The sequence below is a fragment of the Callorhinus ursinus genome, unplaced genomic scaffold (genome assembly GCF_003265705.2).
Source record: "Callorhinus ursinus isolate GAN/ISIS: 27379988/994484 unplaced genomic scaffold, GSC_fseal_2.0 scaffold127, whole genome shotgun sequence".
NCBI lineage: Eukaryota > Metazoa > Chordata > Mammalia > Carnivora > Otariidae > Callorhinus > Callorhinus ursinus.
The window spans coordinates 45385-64880 of NW_027397189.1; the positions used below are offsets into that span (position 1 = coordinate 45385).

Genomic DNA, 19496 nt, shown 5'->3' on the forward strand with positions numbered 1-19496 from the left:
ACTATAGCATCACAATGTGGAGTAGGGTCTCTCTCCGATTTCTTATAAATATGATACAGATTTTAAAATGGCTGTTTTTCTATTCAGACAGGGTTTTGCAAAATGAGATAAAATACCAAGTTGAAAATAAGTGGGTTTGTTTGCTCATTCACCCTCCCTTTTTCTGAACCCATAACATAAACCAAAGCGTTGTAAGGAAGTGCAACACACAAGACCACCATGATGAGAATGCTTAACAAAATGCATAGTGAAATGTACACATTAGGCCTCCAAGTGGACAGGTACTCCCTCCATGGGCAAGGCATTTGGTGACTCCATCAGTGGTCAAGGTTCAGACCGTGCACTGACATCTGGCCTTGAGCTAACTATCATTTTATTTTACATTTTCTTCTTACAAGTTTGGTTTTAGGCTACTACATTATGTTAACAAGTTCTCCCAACAAAAGTTCTTTAGGTTAAGATTTGGGTAAGGACAAAAAGGGTGTTGAGTAACACTTATTACAGATGCTTTATGACCTCTGGCCTGTCGTGGGGCGGACATCATACCTAAGAATCCTCTTGGATGCAGACACGCGCTCCCCAGTACTGTCACCGCCTGCCGGCAAGCCCCACCTGCGCAGCCACTGTGCGGGCCTGGGAGAAAGGGGGAGAAATGCCAAATCGAAGCCTCATTCCCACCTCACGTAGCCCTTGGGAGGCATTGGTGGCTGTACCTAAAGCTCACTTCTTTCAAATATATTTGCCTGAAAGGTGTGAGCTTTAAGAAGTATGAAGTTAAAGAAAGAGAACTCGATACAGCCACACTCAAAGATGACTTCTAACTTAAATGATCACACGTAGCTCATAAAATGAGCTGTCTCAAAGACAGTGTTACCTTTATTAAAAAAACGGATAGACATAGCAGCACGTACAAAATAACAGTTCATAAAAGGCATTGTACATTGTCAACTGATAGTGTAAAAGGGCAGGCCCCCAGCACAGCTGGTTGTGGGCTCCACATCACAATGCTCACAACCACCTGTTCCCCTCAATACGACACAACCCAGCACACCCGAGGGGAGCCCACAGCAACGTGGCACTCCGCAACTTCAAGCCTTTGTTCTGTGTGTGAACAGTCAATCAAGTCAAGTATCACCCTCCTTAGCAGCATCTGGAGCACTCATTGGTGTTCTGGAGGTGGCTGGTGTACTTGACCCACTTATTTCAAAAAATCTAAGCATTCAATAAAAAACACTTGTCCCTGTCCAATGCCATCCACAGAAACACTTCGGTTGCAGAAGAGACATGCTCTTCCATTGAAATATCTGTAAAAGCTAATGCGCACCTCCGCCCCAGTATGCAGCAGGGAACTTGGAGCGGGCACTTCTGCACAACTGTCTTTGGTGGAGGATGCTGGTGTGGTCACGCGGTCCCCTGCTCACTGCTCTGCTTCTTACTGCTCTGTGGGGGAGTGAGGACCCCGGTGGGGAGAGGAGAAATCCTATTTTGTTCAGACAATATGGCTTTCTTTGCTTGGGCTTTGTCCTGGTAAGAATAAAAGCGAGAAATGTTAAAATGGAAGAATGCATCTTTTGGGCTTCGCGGCCTGTGTGCTCCTTTCTGTGGAGGTGAGGGCAACGAAACAGCAAAGAACAATCTGAAGCCGCTGGTCTACGTGCTATTTAGACATCGCATCTATTGAGCACAATTTTTCTTTTTCAAAGGAATTAAAAGAATTGGAGTCTTTCTAGGATATTGGGAGACTGCCTAAAGAGGAGTGAAGAGGCTACTCAGGCAGTTTTAGGAATTTATCTGGGAAATGAGGAACACGACTCACCAGCAAATCCAAGCTGTTTATGTGGGTCTGGATGTTGTGCGCATCTTCAGCAGGAACTCCCCTGAAGTGCTTAAGTTTTGAGCTCCCTGTCTCCCTTATAACCATGGCAAATGGAACCATCCACTTGACACACTTCTCTATATCACACCATTGATACCCTGCAATGAAAATAAATTTTAGGCTCCATCGGTTTGTAAGTTTAATACACCTTGTGAATGGACTGGAAAGCCAACGTACCTGAAACCTTTTGCATCAATTCAGATGAAGAGAAATGATACAAGGCAGAAGCAGCAAGTACACCATAGGGAAATTCTAAGCAGCCAACATCCAGGACACAAAGATCTAAAAGCTGTGGAGGAGAAAAGAACACTAAAGCAGGCGGCCAACATCTATCCCTTCTAGAGTTCCTCGGTTTCCCGGTGGGGTAGGTAGACCCTCCCAGAGGTAACAGAGCCACTCACCTCTGCGATCTGTATGAAGATTTGCTGGGGATACTGTGGCAGGAGCACTTCATATAAGTCATTTAGATATGCAACCTGCATATATACATTCAGCCAGGACACAATGGTCAGGGGACTTAAGTGCCACTTAAGGGCCTAAGGGAAAACAGAGAGAAGGGTCAAACCAATGGCTGAGAAAAAAAACCAAAACAAAACACATTTCTGCTCCCTTTGGGCCTCTAAAGGAGTTCAAAATGCAGCCACATTCCATGCCACAATGTGTCCAGCTGGAGAACACCTAGTCAGATGCACTCACACTGAATGTGGAAAAGATATTATGTATGCATTTAAAAAAAAGGACTGAAAAATTAACTTGTAACCTACCTTCATAATGATTAATTCCATGCTAAGAATTTCCTCTCCTGAACAAGCCCCATCTGTAACATAAGCAAACTGGTGTAGCTTTGGAGGATAGATTTCCTAAAAGGAAATAAAAGGAAGAAATGACTAGCAAATTTCTCTAATAGTTTTAACTTACAATGTACATCCAAGATTACTGCTTTTAGTATGCTAGCATGGAAAGAGAGGGAACATCATAGAATAAATACAGGAGCTACTCCACTGGTCAAAATGCATTCATTGTGAAAGAAACCAAACACCCATCGTTACCAATAAATAAAGACATAAATACAGCTTTTACTCAGTGGGGACATTTTTGAAATTTTCACCTTTTTAATACCTTTAGCAACATGTTTGAAAGTTGGGCCTATCCACCCTTCTCATCACATCAAAATTCTAATCCTCTTGGGTCAAAGTTCAATTTTTTGGCGTAAAGTAACTACATTAACCTAAGCATTTTATATACTCTCTACTTCTCTCACTTCTTGATTTCTAGCCCTTTCTGCATGTATCTTTACTTTAGATGACCTCAAATTAGAAAAATGTAGACAAACAGTTGGCCTATTCCAGTAATCTCAGGGGATCTCAAGAAACAGCATGTGCTACATAAGAAATATTTAAAAATAATTTACCTCAAGTTTGGCAGCAATAAATAAAGATGAAATCCCAATAAGCTGTAAAAGTGTTTTAACAATATTTTGTTGTGTTGCCATATACCGATCAAAGAAATCCTGTGCCAAGTAAAATGTCTCTCTGTGAAGTTTATAGACTTCGCACACCTGAAAAAATATTTAGTAAGTTTTAGAACAGTTACTTGAGGAAAAAAGAACAACAAAAAAACAACTTGCCATGAGTCTTGGTGAAGGACAATATAACCAAATCAAGAGAGAGAACTTTGCTTTTCTGAAAGGATGGTTACCTGGCTTATCCCTAAGCACAGACACAGAGCAAAGCTGGAACTCAGAAGGACTAAGTGTTCCGTGATCTATATAATAGTAAGGGCAAATGGGCATAGGCTGCTAAAGCAGCATTTTCATGGAAAAACTGTGAATGATAATCTCAAACTAAAATTAGGACCATGCCTCCCCTGCCCACCTCACAGGAATGCTGAGAGAGCGGGTAAAATGATGTGCATGGGGGAGCCAAAGAGGACGAAGGAAATAGTAGACTTCAACTCGTCACCACCGTCTAATGTCCGATTATGCATATAAAACTGCCATTCCTACACAGGCCTTCCCATGTGTCAGTGCAATTCATGGGGCTAAAAAGTAGAAAAGGCACCGGAGAAACAACAAACAGAACATTGAGAGAAAATTCCATCAATCACTAAAGAGTATTTCTAAAGTTCAGGGCGCCTGGGTGGCTCAGATGGTTAAGCGTCTGCTTTCGGCTCAGGTCATGATCCCAGGGTCCTGGGATCGAGTCCCGCATCAGGCTCCCTGCTCAGCGGGGAGCCTGCTTCTCCCTCTGCTTCTCTCTCTCTCTCCGTCTCTCATGAATAAATAAATAAAATCTTTAAAAAAATAAATAAATAAATAAAGAGTATTTCTAAAGTTCAGGTTGAGGTATATTTGAAGTCAGTTTTTATAAAGTAATATAATTATGATCTGATCAGAAGTGAAACTAGAGCTTCTGTCCCCGCAGGAACAAACTCTCAGACCTATGTCACCCAGCCACAATTGGGCACACAGCCTGAGCACCACCTTTCCCACACGCACGCAGACTTCCTGGCTAGGCTCGGGGCTGAGAAACAGCATTGCTGCAGACAAGCCTGCAGTTTTGTTCCACCGAAGACAAAAAGGTTACCATTCTTTTCTATCCTTTTAATGGTATTACATGACTTTTTTGATTTACTTTCAGAGAGAAGCCTTCCTTAAAGTATATGGCATCACCTGCATTATACAAAATAGAACTTCTCTGTCACATCTTATGAGCTGAAGCCTGGGGGAGTAAAGTATACTACACATCTAATGTTTCGAGGAATTATAAAATGTCTCAAAGGGCCCAGAAGGGCTATGGGCCACAGTGGGCCTGCAGTGGGCAACTGCAAGGCCTGTAGTTTTAAGCAGGTAGGCCTGCCAAAGAACTCAGTACAGAAAATGTTAACATGTTCAGAGACCAATAAAGAAAAGCAAATTAATAATGGTAAAAACAGCTATCTTTTCCTGCCTACTCTTTCTAATCCATACCAACTCTGCAAGGAAAATACTGTTAGAAAATACTGCAGATGAGAAAAACCAAGATTCTAAGTTCAATGACTTGCCTGACGAAGACACATACATGGTGAGGTGGCAGCAGGGGATCTGATTCCAGGATGGGCATAACAGGGGGGCGCATACCCCTGGAATATAGGCTTTCCAAAGAGTACACAGCAGAGTTTGTTTTTAGGGAATATTTAGACACTTGGCTTCCCCAGGTCCTTTTTTCATAAAATGGATCTACCTGAGATTCCTTCGACACCACAAAGAAAGCCTACTTCTCATCACCCAAGGCTTCCATGTGTCCAGGAAGGGCCCCTTCATCGAGGCATCACAAAGTCACCCACCCTTCCTCTCAGAGGGAGGTGCACTGCCCATACAATATCGCTTTTTATGTTTAACAATTACCCATCACCATTTGTAATACTTGTTCTTTTGATCAATTGTTGCAGAGAAGTCTGACGGTGTGACCAATAAAAGATTTGAACAATATATTTTGTTAGAACGATATTCTGTGGGGAAGGAGAAATGGATTCCAAGGAGTTAAAAAGGAACAATGTAAGCTTTCTGACTGTTGAAGACAAGCCTGTTCATATATTTTGAAAACTTATGATAATGGCTTATCAAATAGCTGTTATCTGCATTCTACTGGATAGATTTAAAAGCAATTTAATTAACAAAGACCAAATATCAATATTTACAGTTATGTGGAAAATTTGTAATTATCTAAACTTTGAAGAAAAAAATTAGAGGCCAACTTAAAAATGGCTAAGAGGTAAAGAGACTTCAGAAATTCTTCTAAGGAAGAATGCAAGCAAAACAGCAATATATATATACCACAGCTTCAGAGACACAGAATGTGTCAATGGGATCAAACACAGGAGGAAATCATAATAGCAGAGATGATTCTAGAAGTGGTAAATGCTTCCTTCCAGCCAGCTGGAAGACTCAAGCTCACCTCCATTAACCAATCCAGAAGAATTGCTCGCATCTTAGGCTGCAGGAGAGGGTGCCGCTGCATAAAGTGCTTATCCCTTAAGTATGTCTTTTCCTTGTTTAGCATAATTTTCCAGACCTCATCTCTATTTGCCCAGCTACAAGAAACAAAACCAAGTGAAAGACAAAAGGTAGGTGTCAGTATGCGTCCACACTAACTTGGTGAGATTGGGCACAAGGAGTAAAAGATCTGGAAGGCACACGGCAAGCAACTTACTTCAGTATAGGCAGTGGTGAGGCTCTGGAGGGCATGAAACTCTGCGGTCCACACGCGGAACTTGGGTATGCTGGCTCATCCTCTTCTTTGTCCGGTGTGGGAATCAAGGAGCAGGGGTTTTCACACACAGAATTACCGTCCCAAGGCTGTAAAAGAAAAAACACATTTTTAAATGTTTGATATGAACCAGCTATTTTTACATTCATTAATTTGTAGAACAGCCAGTAAAACAGAAAAGGTCTTCACCCTAGACAGCAATCTCTAGGCCCAAATACATATTCCGGACTAAATTCAGATGAAGATGGAACGTGTAAGTAAAAGCCACAGTAATGACTCCAAGCTTCCATTTCACATGTCACTGGTTTAGGAGTCTATGCGATAAATATCTAAGACAACTACAAAGTCAGTAGCATTTTGTCCTCCACGTTGTCACCCTCAAACACATACCTGAGCAGTAAGATGGACCCAGGAGGGGTTAAGACAAAAGGCAAAGCACTCTTATATTACAAAAGACGACAACAGCACCAACGATACAAATCCATTTGCAGCTCAGTAAGATACTGGGCATAACTTAGTCTAAGGTATGCTGTGGGATTACTTGGTCACAACTGAAAGATTTGTTTTTTTAACAAGTACAACTAATCTAAAATTTCTTAAGAGTGAAAGGATTTCCAATAAAAGTATTTACATGGGCACTCCACATTCACAAGTGTAAAAGATCAAAATGTAAATTGATTACATTTTTCTACATTACATATAGATGGTAAATTGATTACCATCTATATTTAAAGTTTCCCCATCTTAAAACAAAAACCCATCAAATGTGACATCTTTTGGTTGCAAGACGAGCCTAATACATTACATAATTGGGACCTTTTGTTTTCCTTAACTCAAAACAAAACAAAAAGAATATCTGCCTAGTTAAAACCAAATCCAGGAATGGTCACAGGATATACTAAGAAGTCTGTGGAGATAGAAGCCAGATACCCCTGAAGACCTTTGAATCCCGTCCCCAAAGTCTTGCACAGATTGACTCAAATAACTGATAAGTGATTTAAAAACCCAAGCCCAAATATCATTAAATGTCATTAAATATCATTAAAAACCCAAGCCCAAATATGCTTTTCTTTTAAAGATTTCAGATACTTAATTTTATTCAATTTTCAATATTTGGAAACTACTAAGGTCATTTTGCCATTTAGAAAATTTTCTTTTTCAAGCTGCTCTGTTCATCGTTCTACTCTGAAAAGAAGCCTATGATGGATTTTTTTGAATTATAAGAGTGATTTTGTTGACAATGTGGCAGGTAACAATCCCATCAGCATGGAAGCCCTGCGAAGTCTGAGATTCTTGGCACTTTTTTTTAAGGCAGACAGCTCATTAAGGTTGACGAGAGAAGAAAAGGGACAAGGGGACTAGAAATGAGCGTGGGGACCTGGGCTCCAGGTGCTGCCTGGAGAATGGCTCTCAGGGCACACCGGCCACTTTCAGAGGCAGGCAGAGCACGGTTAGTGTGCTGAGAAGAGCAAAGCAGGATAAAGCTCTTCTCTACCCGGGGTGCGAAGAATTGGGCATGCAAATTAACCATGACAACTCCTGCCAACAGCTGTTCCAGAAGGGCAACCTCCCCTTCCAGCTCTAGTATCATGTGCTGGTAGCATTTCCTTGACGCAAAAAGGGTCACATAACTGCTTCAAGTTGTTTCTTCATTCAGGAATGAATTCAGCTGTGAAGGCAGAAGCTGCGTGCCACCCTCCGCAGCCAGATGGCTGAAGAGAGCTGAGAGCAGCCTTTGGGGAGAAAATGGCAGCAGTTTCCAACCCGCAGTTCACAGACAAACCGGACAACCCACAAGCAGACATGTGGTTTGGAAAGTTTTAGGACCCAGTGGGTGAAGCACAATATGAAGTCTATGCCCTTTCTCTTGAGCAGATACTGGGTTTTAAAGGAGGCCAGATCCATCTGACTTTAGGAAGGAAAGGGATAAGAGCAAGAGACCAATTTTGACTATTTCTAACCACCCCTGACTCCTTATGAATTAACAATAGAACTACCTATGCAAAACCAGGTGCTGAGAAGTAACTAATAGAAGGCCCAGGATTCATTTCAATAAAAAAGGTGGGTCTCATGCAAAAAGTTAAACAACAAAACAGATTATGTTGAATGGATTTTAGATAAAAGCGTAGTCTTGTCCTTAAGAAAGGCCTAAGGTAAGAATCAAAGGTTCTCTGTGGTCCTGATGAAGCAGTTATAAGGAATTAGGACAATGCCCACAAGTGGCTCAAGGCTAATGTACTGGGCTGAACTACAACTCCTGAGAAAAATTCTGTGTAATTAATAGGCAAAAAGATTGTGTTACCCCAAAATTCTAGGTTCAGGAATCTACACAGAGAAATAACAAGACAACGAATCCTCCATTAATAGATGGACAATTTTCAAGCTATCTGCTCTAAAAAATGTGCAGAAACCTATTGTCATTAATCTCTGAATCACTATGAAAATTCCTTCTAGTTGGAAATTATATGCTTATTCATATACCAGTGTGATCAACTGTCCACAGTTTAGGGATAGGACCACAGCCCCATTTTAGTCACCCTAGCACTGCTCCAATCCTCCTGGAGAACAGAAACTACTCTAAAACTCTAACAAGTCAATATGGAAGCCTTTATTTCTTTCTCACTTGGAAATTTCAATTCAAAAACAGTTGGCAAAATAAACAATCTTGAGTTTCACAAAGTAGAGATCCATTTAATCGTGCCCCACAAAAATCACCCTACTTAAAGTTTGTTTCTTGTTTTTTAAAGAAAAGGAAAAGAAAAGAAAGAATTCTTATTTCCTTCCCTAAAGTGAAGTATTTCCTCATCTAACGAGAAGGAAATTATCAACCCCCTTGTTCAATATTCAATGGACCTCCCCAGAAATGCTAATTACTAGGGTCTTATGTACAGTGACAACTGTTACTACAAACCTACTGCTTTAAAGCCCTTCACTCTTCCAGAACCAACTGCTATGGCTGTTGCTCACCGCCCAACAAAGTGATGTGCTGCCCATTGCTAACCTAGTTGGGACCACTGCCCTCAGCTCAAATACTATTCCCACTCAGCTTTTCTCTGTGATAGGGTCAGAAGACCTGACACGCTAGTTTGGAGATAGGCTGCTTCCCCTACTGGAGCCATAACTACAGTTTCCAGTCATTTCTGGAGGTAGAGAGATAACACAAGTTTTTTCTGCTAGGAACTTCTGATGTTGTAATGATATCATGAGCATGCAGGAAATTTGGTGGTAACTATTCCAAAGAGACAGGAGAAATGGACTCGTCAATTAAAAAAACTGTGTTGAGACACACATATCATCACACAGAATATTCTACAAATACCCGGCTGAGGCCAGGTCAAGCCCCAGACAGCAGTAGTCACTGTAGGTAATTGCTGGATGGACTGAGAACCCCTAGAGGGGGGAAAAGTTAGAAACCTGACCCAAAGGGGGTGGGAAGTCCCTAAGCACCATGACATGATGGAAAAATAGAAGTGTGGACGGGGAGAATTCATGGTTCCTTATGAACACACACAAACTCCCATCATCACAGCTACCCAGAGTGTCAGGAGCCCTCCCCCCAGTTCACCAGCCTAGAGACAGGGCTCTAGGATGGACTCCACCCCTGGCTTGCACAGGACTCTGGGTTACTTTCTTCCTCTGAGTCTGGGTTTCCTCAAGGGCAAAAGGAGAGGACCGAGTTATTTGATGTCCATTCTGGTTCTTTGACATCGGCGCATATTTGTAATCTCAAAGGTGCTGGCGAGGAACCCAGGACCTTCCTGGAGTCCCAAGGCTGGCAGAGGTCAGTGCCGCTGATGAGCATAGAGCTCAGCCATATGTACTGTGGCCATAGGTAGAGAAAAAGCCTTCAGCAGGAGGCAAAGGGGATAGAGAATCTAACCCACAAAGAGCAGGAGGCCCTCCACCTAGGCCCAATCAGCAAGTGTACCCACCTGACTGCTGCACTGGCTTCTCACAGTCCTGTCAAGTGTTGCAATTTCTTCATCTGGATCCTGCAAAAACTAATATAAAGCAGCCCCCACCCGCCAAGGAAACACACCAAATAGTCCAAAGACAAAAACAGAGAGAGAGAAAGAAAAAGTTGGTTAGGTTGTGGGCACCATTTCTGCCAAATGCACTCCCATTAACCCCCTATCAATAAACATGTGGCAGAGCCCAGTCTGGTTCCCAGGTAAGATTTGGGGGGGGGTCTCCTCCCCCACCTGTCTCCTTTGTACTCACAACAGCCACATTTGCCTTCCTTTTCCTGGAGCGAACAGAGACATCTGTGCCACTTTCCTCCTTCATGGTGTCCCGTTCCTTTGCATCCCTGCAAAGGCAGGGTGGCACAGAGGTCAGGGTGAGTTCTCCCTAAATCTGGGTTCACCCCTCCCCCACCACTGAATACCCTTCCCGTCCCCACAGCGCCAGGGCCACTCACCTCTCCCTCCTCTCCCTCGGCATGGCTTGGGGCGTGGGATCAAGTTTCAGGCCTTAGGGACACAAACCGGGCAGTGGGGTGAAGACGACCGGCAGCGGGGGGGGGGGGGCATGGGCGGCCAGCCTGCCCCGGACACCCCTCCCCCTCCCGCGCGGGCGGCGGCTGCGGCGGCGGCGGCGGGAGCCTCCCGGGCCGGTCAGGAAAATGGCCGATGGGCCCGGGTGGCCTGTCACCCGCGGCGCCGCCAACAGTCTGCGATGCCGGGTCCGAACCCGGGGTTGGGGGGGGCCCGCACGGCCCCCGAAATCCCTGCCGGCCCATCTCCTCCCTTGCGGCCCGGGCTGCCTCAGTCTCCCCCTCAACACTTCCCTCCCCCCCCCCGTCCGTCTCTGAGCCACCCTACCGGGGCACCCCGCGCTGACGCCTCAGGGACCCGGCGACCCGGCCTCGCCCCACCCCCACCCCGGCCCGGCCCGACCCGGGCGCTGTGGGAGTCCTCGCCGCCGCGCAGTCCCGCAGCTCGCGACAGGGCCCTTACCCGAAGCCGTCTCCGCGGCAGGCAGGCGGCACGAGCCGAGGCCGGAGGCAGGAGGCAGGAGGCAGGAGGCAGAGGCGAGCGGGAAGCCGGGAGGCGGGAGGCGGGAGGCAGCGGCGGGCCGAGCGCGCGGCGGTGGCGGGATCCGCGCCTGCCCCCTACACCGCGCTGGCGGCCGAGCCGGCTGCTCCTGCGCCCGGCTAAGAGCGGGACATTTAAAAATCCCTGCGCGCGGAACCGGCCCCCGGCCCGCCCTCGCACCCTCCCGCCACCCTCCGCCCCGCCCCGGCCGGCTCCGAACCCCTCAGCGGCAGCCCTTGGGCCGGGGCCCGCCCAGCCACAGCCTCCAGGACCGCCCCGCCGCCGCGCCGGCCAGCCGAGCCGCTCGAGACCGCCGGAGGGGTGGGGCCTGCGCGGGGCGGGGCCTGCGCGGGGCGGGGCTAAGTGACAGGGCCTGCGCGCTGGAGGGGCGGGGCCGGGGCCGTGGCGGGGCCTGCGCGGCGCGAGCTGCGGCGCCGCGCGGAGCGGGACGCGGGAGGCCGGCTGGCGCGCGCGGTGGAGGGCGGGGCCGCGCCGGGCGGGCAGGACGCGGGGGAGGTCTGGCGCGAGCTCAGCGGAGGGGCGGGCCGAGGGCTCTGTGGGCGGAGCCGAGCGGCGCTGGAGCGGTAAAAGGCCGCGTGGCCCGCGCGGGTGGAATGTAAACACGGCAGGCGGCGAGGGTTCGGGCCGGGGCCGGGGTCTGGCAGGGGTCGCGCAGGAGCGAGCGGGAGGACCCGCCGTCCGTCGGTCTGCCGCGCGCGCGCCCTGTCCCTCCTTGCACGTCCTCCCCGCCCCTGAGACGCAGGGTTCCGGGCTGTGAGTCGGGGCGGGGATGTGCCCAAGGTCACAGCGCCTGGTCGCTGGCCTACAGCCAGTGCCACTGGCAGCCGCCTGGGTCTGGAGCGCTGGTGGAACGGTGGTTGTTTCTGGACGTGCGTCCGTCCATCCATCCAAGCGTGCATTCATTCATCAAGGAACAGCCCACCCCCTTTCCTGTGTGCCCCTCCCCCACAAACTCTTCCGGGGCATCAGAAGACTGAGCCGGTTTGGACCTTGGGATTCCAGGCACCCCCCTCTAGCTGAAAGCCTTCAGAGTGACTCACGTCAGACTCAGGGTCAAATTCGCACTGCCTGTCCCGGCGTACAGGGCTCCACAGGAACTGGCCTTTATATCCTCTCAGATCTACCCTCCACCCCCTCCACTCTCAGCTCGTCACCACTGTCTCTGTCCTTTCTCACCTCAGGGCCTTGGAGCTTGTGCCCTGCGAGGACCCCCTTGGGCTGCTCTTCCTTCCCTAGAACTTCAAGGTCTTCAGTGACCACTCAATCTGGAGCACCCTACTCCCCAGGACTTTGTCTCCACCTCATTGCCCTGCTGTGTTTCCTCCACAGAACTTGCCACAAGAAGACTCTTGCTCCTTCATTTCCTTGTTTGGTGTCCGTCTCCCTACCTTGTCTGTCTTGGTCACTGCTCTATCCCCCAGTTCTTGGCATAGTGCCTGGGGGAAAGGAGGCACTTGTTCGTATTTGTGAGTGAATCCTTGAAAAACATACGCGGACCAAGCCCCTGTGGACCTTACAGGCTAGTGAGACAGATATGGAACAAGTGTCACTTGGAAGTGCCTTCTCCACCAAACTTGCAGAAGCAGCATGTAGTAGAGGGCTCCCAAACACTCCCAGGACTTTCCGTGACGCGCAGTCTCAGTCTTGTCCCCTGCCCACCAACATAACGGTCTCCCTGAAGTGAGAGCCTGGGCCTTAGTGAAGAGTGGGCCTTGTGCCATCCCCAGAGGGCTCTGCTAGCAGATGCGGCCTTTCAGGGGCTCTGAGGTCAAGCATGCTGAGATGACTCGCTCAGGTTGTCTTAGGGAGGCGTGGAACCCAGGTTCCTGAACTCCCAGCCCTGTGGCCTTTAGTAATAACAATAAGAGGTACCATAAACAGTGTTTCCAAAATGGCAGCTCTGGGCTAAGTCCTTCAGAGTATTAGTTGAGCTTCACGATAATCCTATCATGTTGATACTACGATGGTCCTATTTCAAAGATGGCAACTATCTATTTTTAGGGTGATTGTGAGGATTAAGTGAGGTAATTTAGACTTAGTACAGTGCTTGGCACATACTAAGCGCTCAATCAATGAGATATATATGACAATGATAGAGAATATATATGTCAATATACAGATATCAATATATATCATTGTTATCAATGATAAGACAAGAAGAGTTTTCCTTAGTGGTAATAGCAACTTATACTCCAAACAACAAAGAATGAGAGTTCCATATGTTCTGTATCCTAGCTGGCACGTTCATCAACAGTACAGTGGATACAGAAATTTGGTATATTCATTCAATGGAATACTGCACAACAATACAAAGGACAAACCATTGAAACATGCAAAAAATGAATAAATTTCACAGACATAATGGGTAGCACAAGAAGCCAGACACAGAAAAGTATTACTGTGTCATGCCATTTATCTGAAGTTTCAGAAAAGGCAGAACTATAGTGACCGTGATCAGAACAGCAGTTACTTCTAGGGTGGGGTTAATACCTGGGAGGAGACCAAGGGAACTTCTGAGCACTACCTGTTTTATATCTTGATCCGAGTACATGGTTGTGTACATAAACATTCATTGAGCTCTACACTTATGATTTATGCACTCTACTGAGTATATGTTATATTTCAAAAAATATATAAGAATTGTTTTTTTTAAAAAAAAAAAACCATTTAAAGCAAAGTAAGACTTTAGTAATCCACTTGGGAACTTCTAGTTTGGAAGGGAGGCAGCGAGGTAGATTGACAATTGTGGTACAGAGTGCTAAGGGCTGGGATGGCAAACCTTTGGGGGCTAGAACTTCACAAAGAGTGGTGGCAGGAGAGGGCATCCAAACTACTCTTGGATGTCAAGAAGGCTGTGTGGTGGAAGCATCATCTAGGCCAGACGGATTGAATGGGTTTGGCAGAGGCAACAGAAAAGATATGTCTGTGGAAAAAGGCTGCAGCAAGGCTTGGAGTCTCTGGAAGTTACTGATGGCCCCTTGTCTGGGGTAGCTCATCTTTGGCTGTTTGGTTTCATTTCATTATATGCCTGCCTGCATCAGGGTCAGAGTGTCCAAGCATTGGCTCAGCCTTGAGGAAGACTGTAGATTGAACTAGAAAACCAGCTGCTGGGTAGGGAGGGTATCACCTTCTCTCTGCAATGAAACTTCGGGAAAGTTCCTTAACCTCTTTGTACCTCAGTTTCCTCATCTGTAAAATGGGAGTGATTCTAATTATCCTAACCTCCAGGGTTGCTGTGAGGAGTAAATGTATTAATCCCCATAATGCATTTGCAACAGTATCTAGCACATAGTAAGTATTCAGCCTGTATTAACAGTCATTATTATTTGTAAAGAAATTTGGGGGCATTTGCGTAGTTTCATACATGGTAAGAACAGCAGCCAGAATAGAAGGACCAAGAAGAAGTAAGTCCTTCCAGGAAGTCCTTCTCAGATAAGGTTCCTTAACCTGGGGCCCCCTCATTTTACAGATGAGGAAACTGAGGTACAAAGAGGTCTTCAGTGGCCCAGGAAACTGCCTGCTGACAGTGTTGGCCCATTGTGTGTACTTGGGCCCCTGGTACAGAACGTTTAGCAATTCCTTAAAGGCACCTGTAGAAAGGTAAGGCGTGCTGGCGGGTGTTGATCAGGGAAGGTGTGGGCTGTGACCGGAAGCCGAGCTGGCCGGGGCCTTGCTATCAGGCAGAGCTGAGCACTTGTGGCTGCTTGGCTGAGCCAAAGGAGTTGGTGGAGGGGCATCTCGTGAGGCTACACGCAGGAATCCCAGAAGAAAAGGGGTCAAACTGGCTGTACCAGTGTGAGCTGTGAGATAGGGGCAAGGCAGGACCCAGTGCCAGGGAACCCGAGTGTGGGAAGGCCCTGGGGGCTTGGCTCCTGTCCTCTCTCAGCCGTGGAAATCTGTCTGCACAGGCTTGCCAGGTCAGCCCAAGTCCAGGGCCCCAGTGCATGCCCCCCAAATTGTGGTTCAGGACAAGCTCACACTGCTATGGACTCCAAGGGGGGACTGGCAAACTAATGGGTGGTCCCATAATCCTCTCCTACTCTGGGTAGCAAGTGCAGTCATACTTCTTCAGACAGAAGGCTGTGATCAGTTTAGAAATCCCAGTGAAAATTAGAATTGACCTTTAAACAGTATACGATAGAGCAATGGTGGCAGCCGACATTTATGGATTCTGTGCTAAGCTCAGGGATCCTAAGGACACTCATTTGAAGTGTCTGATCACGTTGGGGGTGCGGGGGTCGGTTATGCAGCAACAAGCCCCTGTTCTCCTTCAGCATGAGCTAAGACACAAGTGTTCTTTGTTCTGTGTCTGACCACTGTACTCCCAGCTTTCACTAAACCTCCCCATCTCCGCGTCTCCCTTGGGGGATATTTTCCTCCAGGCACTACGCTCTGCACTTTGATGGGGGGAGGCTTGGCCAATCAGAGAACCACATTCCTGACCACGTGATTGGTTCAGGGGTGGGCACATGACCTAAGCTGGACCAATAAATATTTCCTGGAGTTGCTAAGCTGACCCGAACCACTTCCGGTGGTCTGGAACCAGGAGGCCTTCTTGTGACTCCGGGTGACCTTCCTTAGAGAGGGCGTCCTGGGAGTTGAGGGGAACAGAGCCAGAGGTAAGGGGAGGCAGTCTTCTGACTCATCGAGCTCCTGGGTCCAGTCTAGCCTAAGACCAGGCTACTAAGAACTTTCCAGATGCTGGAGCCAACTATTTTCATGTATTTAGCCTGTTGAGGTTGGGTCCCCTGTCATTGGCAACTAGGAGAGTCTTGTTATGCGTGCGTGAAAGGGTGATGGGCTGTCCCACTCTGTCCATTTGTGCCCACCAGAGAGCCTCCCAGTGCACGCCTAGACCCACCAGCCCTTCTCTGTAAGGTCGTAAATCCACACAGGCATGGCTGGCTGACCCATGGCTCTGAGGGTGCCAGGCCTGGCTCTTTGTCTCAATTCCCCAGGAATCCTGACTTCCCTGGCAACGTCTGTCAGTTACTTGCTTACATCAACCACATAAGAATCCACTTCTTAATCAGCCTGGCAGCCTCGGGGGGGCCCCTGGTGTCTGCCCCCCACCAAGCGCTGGTGGGCCTGGGGTGCGCTGCCTTGACCCTGCCCTCCGGGAGCTCCCAAGAACACCTCACACCGTCTGAGGGCAAGTAGACATTACCTGAGCAGGACTCACTCCAAACATGAGTGAATAGAGATCACAAAGTGATGTGGTGGCCCATAGGATATTAGCAAAGAAATTGAATTCCTGTACACAGGAGGGCTCCCAACTCGCCAAGCAGTAGGATGACTTGGCAAACTGGGCCTACATCTGCTCAGGGCAATAGCAAGCAGCTGACCTCTGGGGGGGTGGGGAGACAGCTTCGCCCTATGTCTACACCTTTAGTATCAACCTGGCCACTGTATTTGTCTGACCTTGGGAGCCCCCCCCAAGGAATTCAGAGCTGACTAGTGGGGTCTTAGATGAGGGAGGGTCTCGGGTGAGGGGGGGGTCAGCATGACATAAACAAGAAGGAAAGAAGAAGGCACTAAGGAGGGGTGGACTGGGACTAAGCCAGGCCTCGAGGCCCGAGCATTCCCCAGAGCCAGTACAGAGTCTGGACAGCAAGTTTTGCTGAATAAATAAGTGGGTGAACAGATAGGGGCAAAGGTGAGAGGCACAGAAAGTGTTTCCCAGATGGTGACGGGAAGCTGAGGAGGCCGGGGACGCGGCGTGGGGCACATTCTTGTGCGGAGGCCCAGGTGCGGCTGGTATGGAGGTCACAGAGGGCTCCACACAAGGAGCCTCAGGCTTGAGGCTGGGGCTTCTCCACCTCCCAGCCTCTCTTCTCCTCTGTGCATTGCCTCTCCACATTCAACCTTTCACTACATGTTTTATTTCCTTAAATCTGTTTGTTTGAAAAGAAAACCAACTATCCCTACCCTAAGTGGAAAACCAACATCACCAGCCCCAAAGTGAAAGGAAGCAATAAAGGGTTTTATAACTACAGACAAGAGGCAGGCCATGGCCTCCAGGCCTGATCTCTTTCTATTTAAAACCAGAGATGACGGTGTGATTCCACTTCTGTGAGGAACTAGGGCAGTCGGATTCATAGAGACAGAAAGTAGAAGGATGGTTGCCAGGGCTGGGAGGGGGGAACGGGGAGTTTTTAGTGGGTACAGAGTTTCAGTTTTGCAAGATGAAAAAGTTCTGAGGATGGATAGTAGTAAAGGGTATATAAAGTGTGACTGTGCATAATGCCACTGAAATGAACTCTTAAAAATAGTTAAGATGGTACATTTTATGTTGCATGTATTTTACCACAATGTTTAGGAAAGGAGATGAAAAAACAGTAGACAGAAGCTGAGTGTCAGCCCCTGAGCTTCAAAATGAGCCTTTCTCCTTGATGAAGCAGAACACATGATAGAGAATTGAAAAGGGAATGACTCACTCACTGTATGATGTGGATGTGCTATTATTTAAAATTAATATGTCACACTATGGTCAGAGTAAGAAAGGGGACGAATAAGGGGAGAAGTATAGGCAGGCTGGAGGAGGGACAGCCCCTCTGTCATGAGGGCCTGTGGCCCACGTCCTGCAGAAGGAGGCCTTGGAGCACTGGGAGGCATGGGTCTCAGCTGCTGGTTCCATCTCAGTGTGATCTTTGGGAAGGCACCTCACCTTACCTCTGGCCCAGAGGGTGATAAAGAGGGTGTGTGGTGCGCCTGGGTGGCTCAGTCAGTTAAGCATCTGCCTTGAGCTCAGATCACGTTCTCGGGGTCCTGGAATCGAGCCCCACATTGGGCTCCTGTTTAGTGCAGAGTCTGCTTCTCCCTCTTCCTCTCCCCCTGCTCATGCTCTCTCTCAAATAAATAAAAAAAATCTTTAAAAAAAAAAAAGAGGGTGCAGGTGAGGCTGAACTGAGGTTTGCTGAGGCGGAGTACTTGGGTGGGCTCAGGGCACATGGACTAGGGGTTCTGGACGGCTGTCATTTCAGGGCCTGTTTCCTGGATCTCATAAAGAGTCCCCTCCTAGGTTAACTTGGATCAGTGGCGGGGGATCAGTGAACTCAGTGTCCAGTGGGACATTTGACCCAGTTCCCTGTTTTCACATCCTTCAAGATGTCAGATGAGAGGAATTGGTGATAGTGCCATTCTGCTGGGCCCACGAGGTGTGTGCATACAGTTGGTGCTCATTGTCTGGTAAATGGTTACAGGGATGAATTCTGTTCTAGGGGTATGAAGATTGAACCAAGCATCTTGTCCTCAAGATGCTCAGATCCAGTGGAAGAGAAGAGAAGCCCGTCCTTCATCACCAAACAGCGAGAGAAATGCAGGGGGAGGAAACACCTGGCAGCAGGGGTCCTCGTCCAGCTCAGGGAGAGGAGAGGGCCAGGAAGTGGAGTCACTGACACTGCCTTTGCCAAAGGCACCAATGCCCCCCATCTCACCAACTCCCAAGGGCATTTTTCAGGGTTCACTTCCCGGCCCTGTCAGGAGTGTTGGGCAAGGTGGCCCACTTCCTGTTCCTGAGGACACCACTATACTCTCCTTGTTGCTCCCCCCTCCCCTCTATTTAAGCGAGGGAGTGATTTTTCCACATGCCCCCTCCCTTGAGCAGTCTTTTCTTTCTACTTTCTGTCCACTTGATATCTCCACTTGCCCCGTCTCTCGGGCCTGTTGGCATAAGACGCCCAAAGGTGGACTCTGGGTTCCCCACCCTGTCCCACCGGCTTCTCCACCTGGGCCACCATTCACTCAGTTGGTCAGGGCGCAAACCTGGTATTCATTGTTGTTTTCTCCCTCTCTCTCTCTCATCCTCTGCACTGTATGCATCAGCAAGCCCCAGTGACTCTCTGCCCCCCAAATATTTCCCATCTGTCTCTTGTCCCTTCTCTGTCCCATCCTGGAGGGAGCCCCGTCTGCTGTCTGCACAGGTGTATCCCGTCCTGAACTGCGTTCCCACTGTCACTCTTTCCCACCAGAATGCCTTTGTCACCAAACAGCCAGAATCCTCTCTTTTCCCTAGAAGACTTGCATGAATCCAATCGAACTTGCCCCTTCTGGAAACCATTTGACAGCTTCGCACTGATTGCAGATAGTCACATGGTGCACGTGCCAGGCCCTGCCCAACTCAGCTTCTGCTGTAGCCCTCTGGGCCTGGGATCCTGCGCGTGTACCCCCTCTCCCTGGGCTCTGGCCTTTCTCTGACACGCCGTGGGCTCGGCTTCTGTGGTGGGTTTGCACCTGTTCGCTGGCTCCCTGCTCCCTCCCGCTTCTCAGGGGCCAACTCAGGATTCAGCAAGAGGAGGCCTTGCCAGCCACCTGCCT

General features: G+C 48.2%; 1 protein-coding gene across 3 annotated transcripts; it reads right to left on the reverse strand.

Moving 5' to 3' along the window:
• Positions 1–154: 154 nt before the first annotated feature.
• CCNE1 (cyclin E1) lies at positions 155–11328 on the reverse strand. Of its 3 annotated transcripts, XR_003204865.2 has the most exons (13): positions 11082–11327; positions 10544–10595; positions 10345–10432; positions 10056–10124; positions 6067–6212; positions 5812–5947; positions 3288–3434; positions 2641–2736; positions 2278–2412; positions 2054–2165; positions 1817–1974; positions 1325–1524; positions 155–633 (listed from the first exon to the last, which is right to left on the reverse strand). XR_003204865.2 is itself a non-coding variant. In XM_073890114.1 (12 exons), the coding sequence occupies exons 2-12, from the start codon at positions 10564–10566 to the stop codon at positions 1402–1404; spliced, it is 1224 nt and encodes a 407-aa protein (XP_073746215.1). In that variant the 5' UTR covers positions 10567–10595; positions 11082–11328; the 3' UTR covers positions 845–1401. The 3 variants fall into 3 exon arrangements, 2 of the variants coding, with proteins under 2 accessions (XP_073746215.1, XP_025710149.1); XM_073890114.1 differs by lacking the exon at positions 155–633 and having other exon boundaries at positions 845–1524; positions 10056–10115; positions 11082–11328; XM_025854364.2 differs by lacking the exon at positions 155–633 and having other exon boundaries at positions 845–1524.
• Positions 11329–19496: the final 8168 nt, after the last annotated feature.

What these genes read in the sequence shown, in the direction of transcription:
- CCNE1 (XM_025854364.2), bottom strand. Translation starts at nt 10,566, where the DNA reads ATGCCGAGGGAGAGGAGGGAGAG. An exon ending in GAAGCCAGTGCAGCAGTCAG is followed by an intron (nt 6,213 to 10,055) that starts GTGGGTACACTT and finishes TTTCTTTTACAG; the next exon opens with CCTTGGGACGGTAATTCTGT. An exon ending in TTCTGGATTGGTTAATGGAG is followed by an intron (nt 3,435 to 5,811) that starts GTGAGCTTGAGT and finishes ATATTTTTTCAG; the next exon opens with GTGTGCGAAGTCTATAAACT.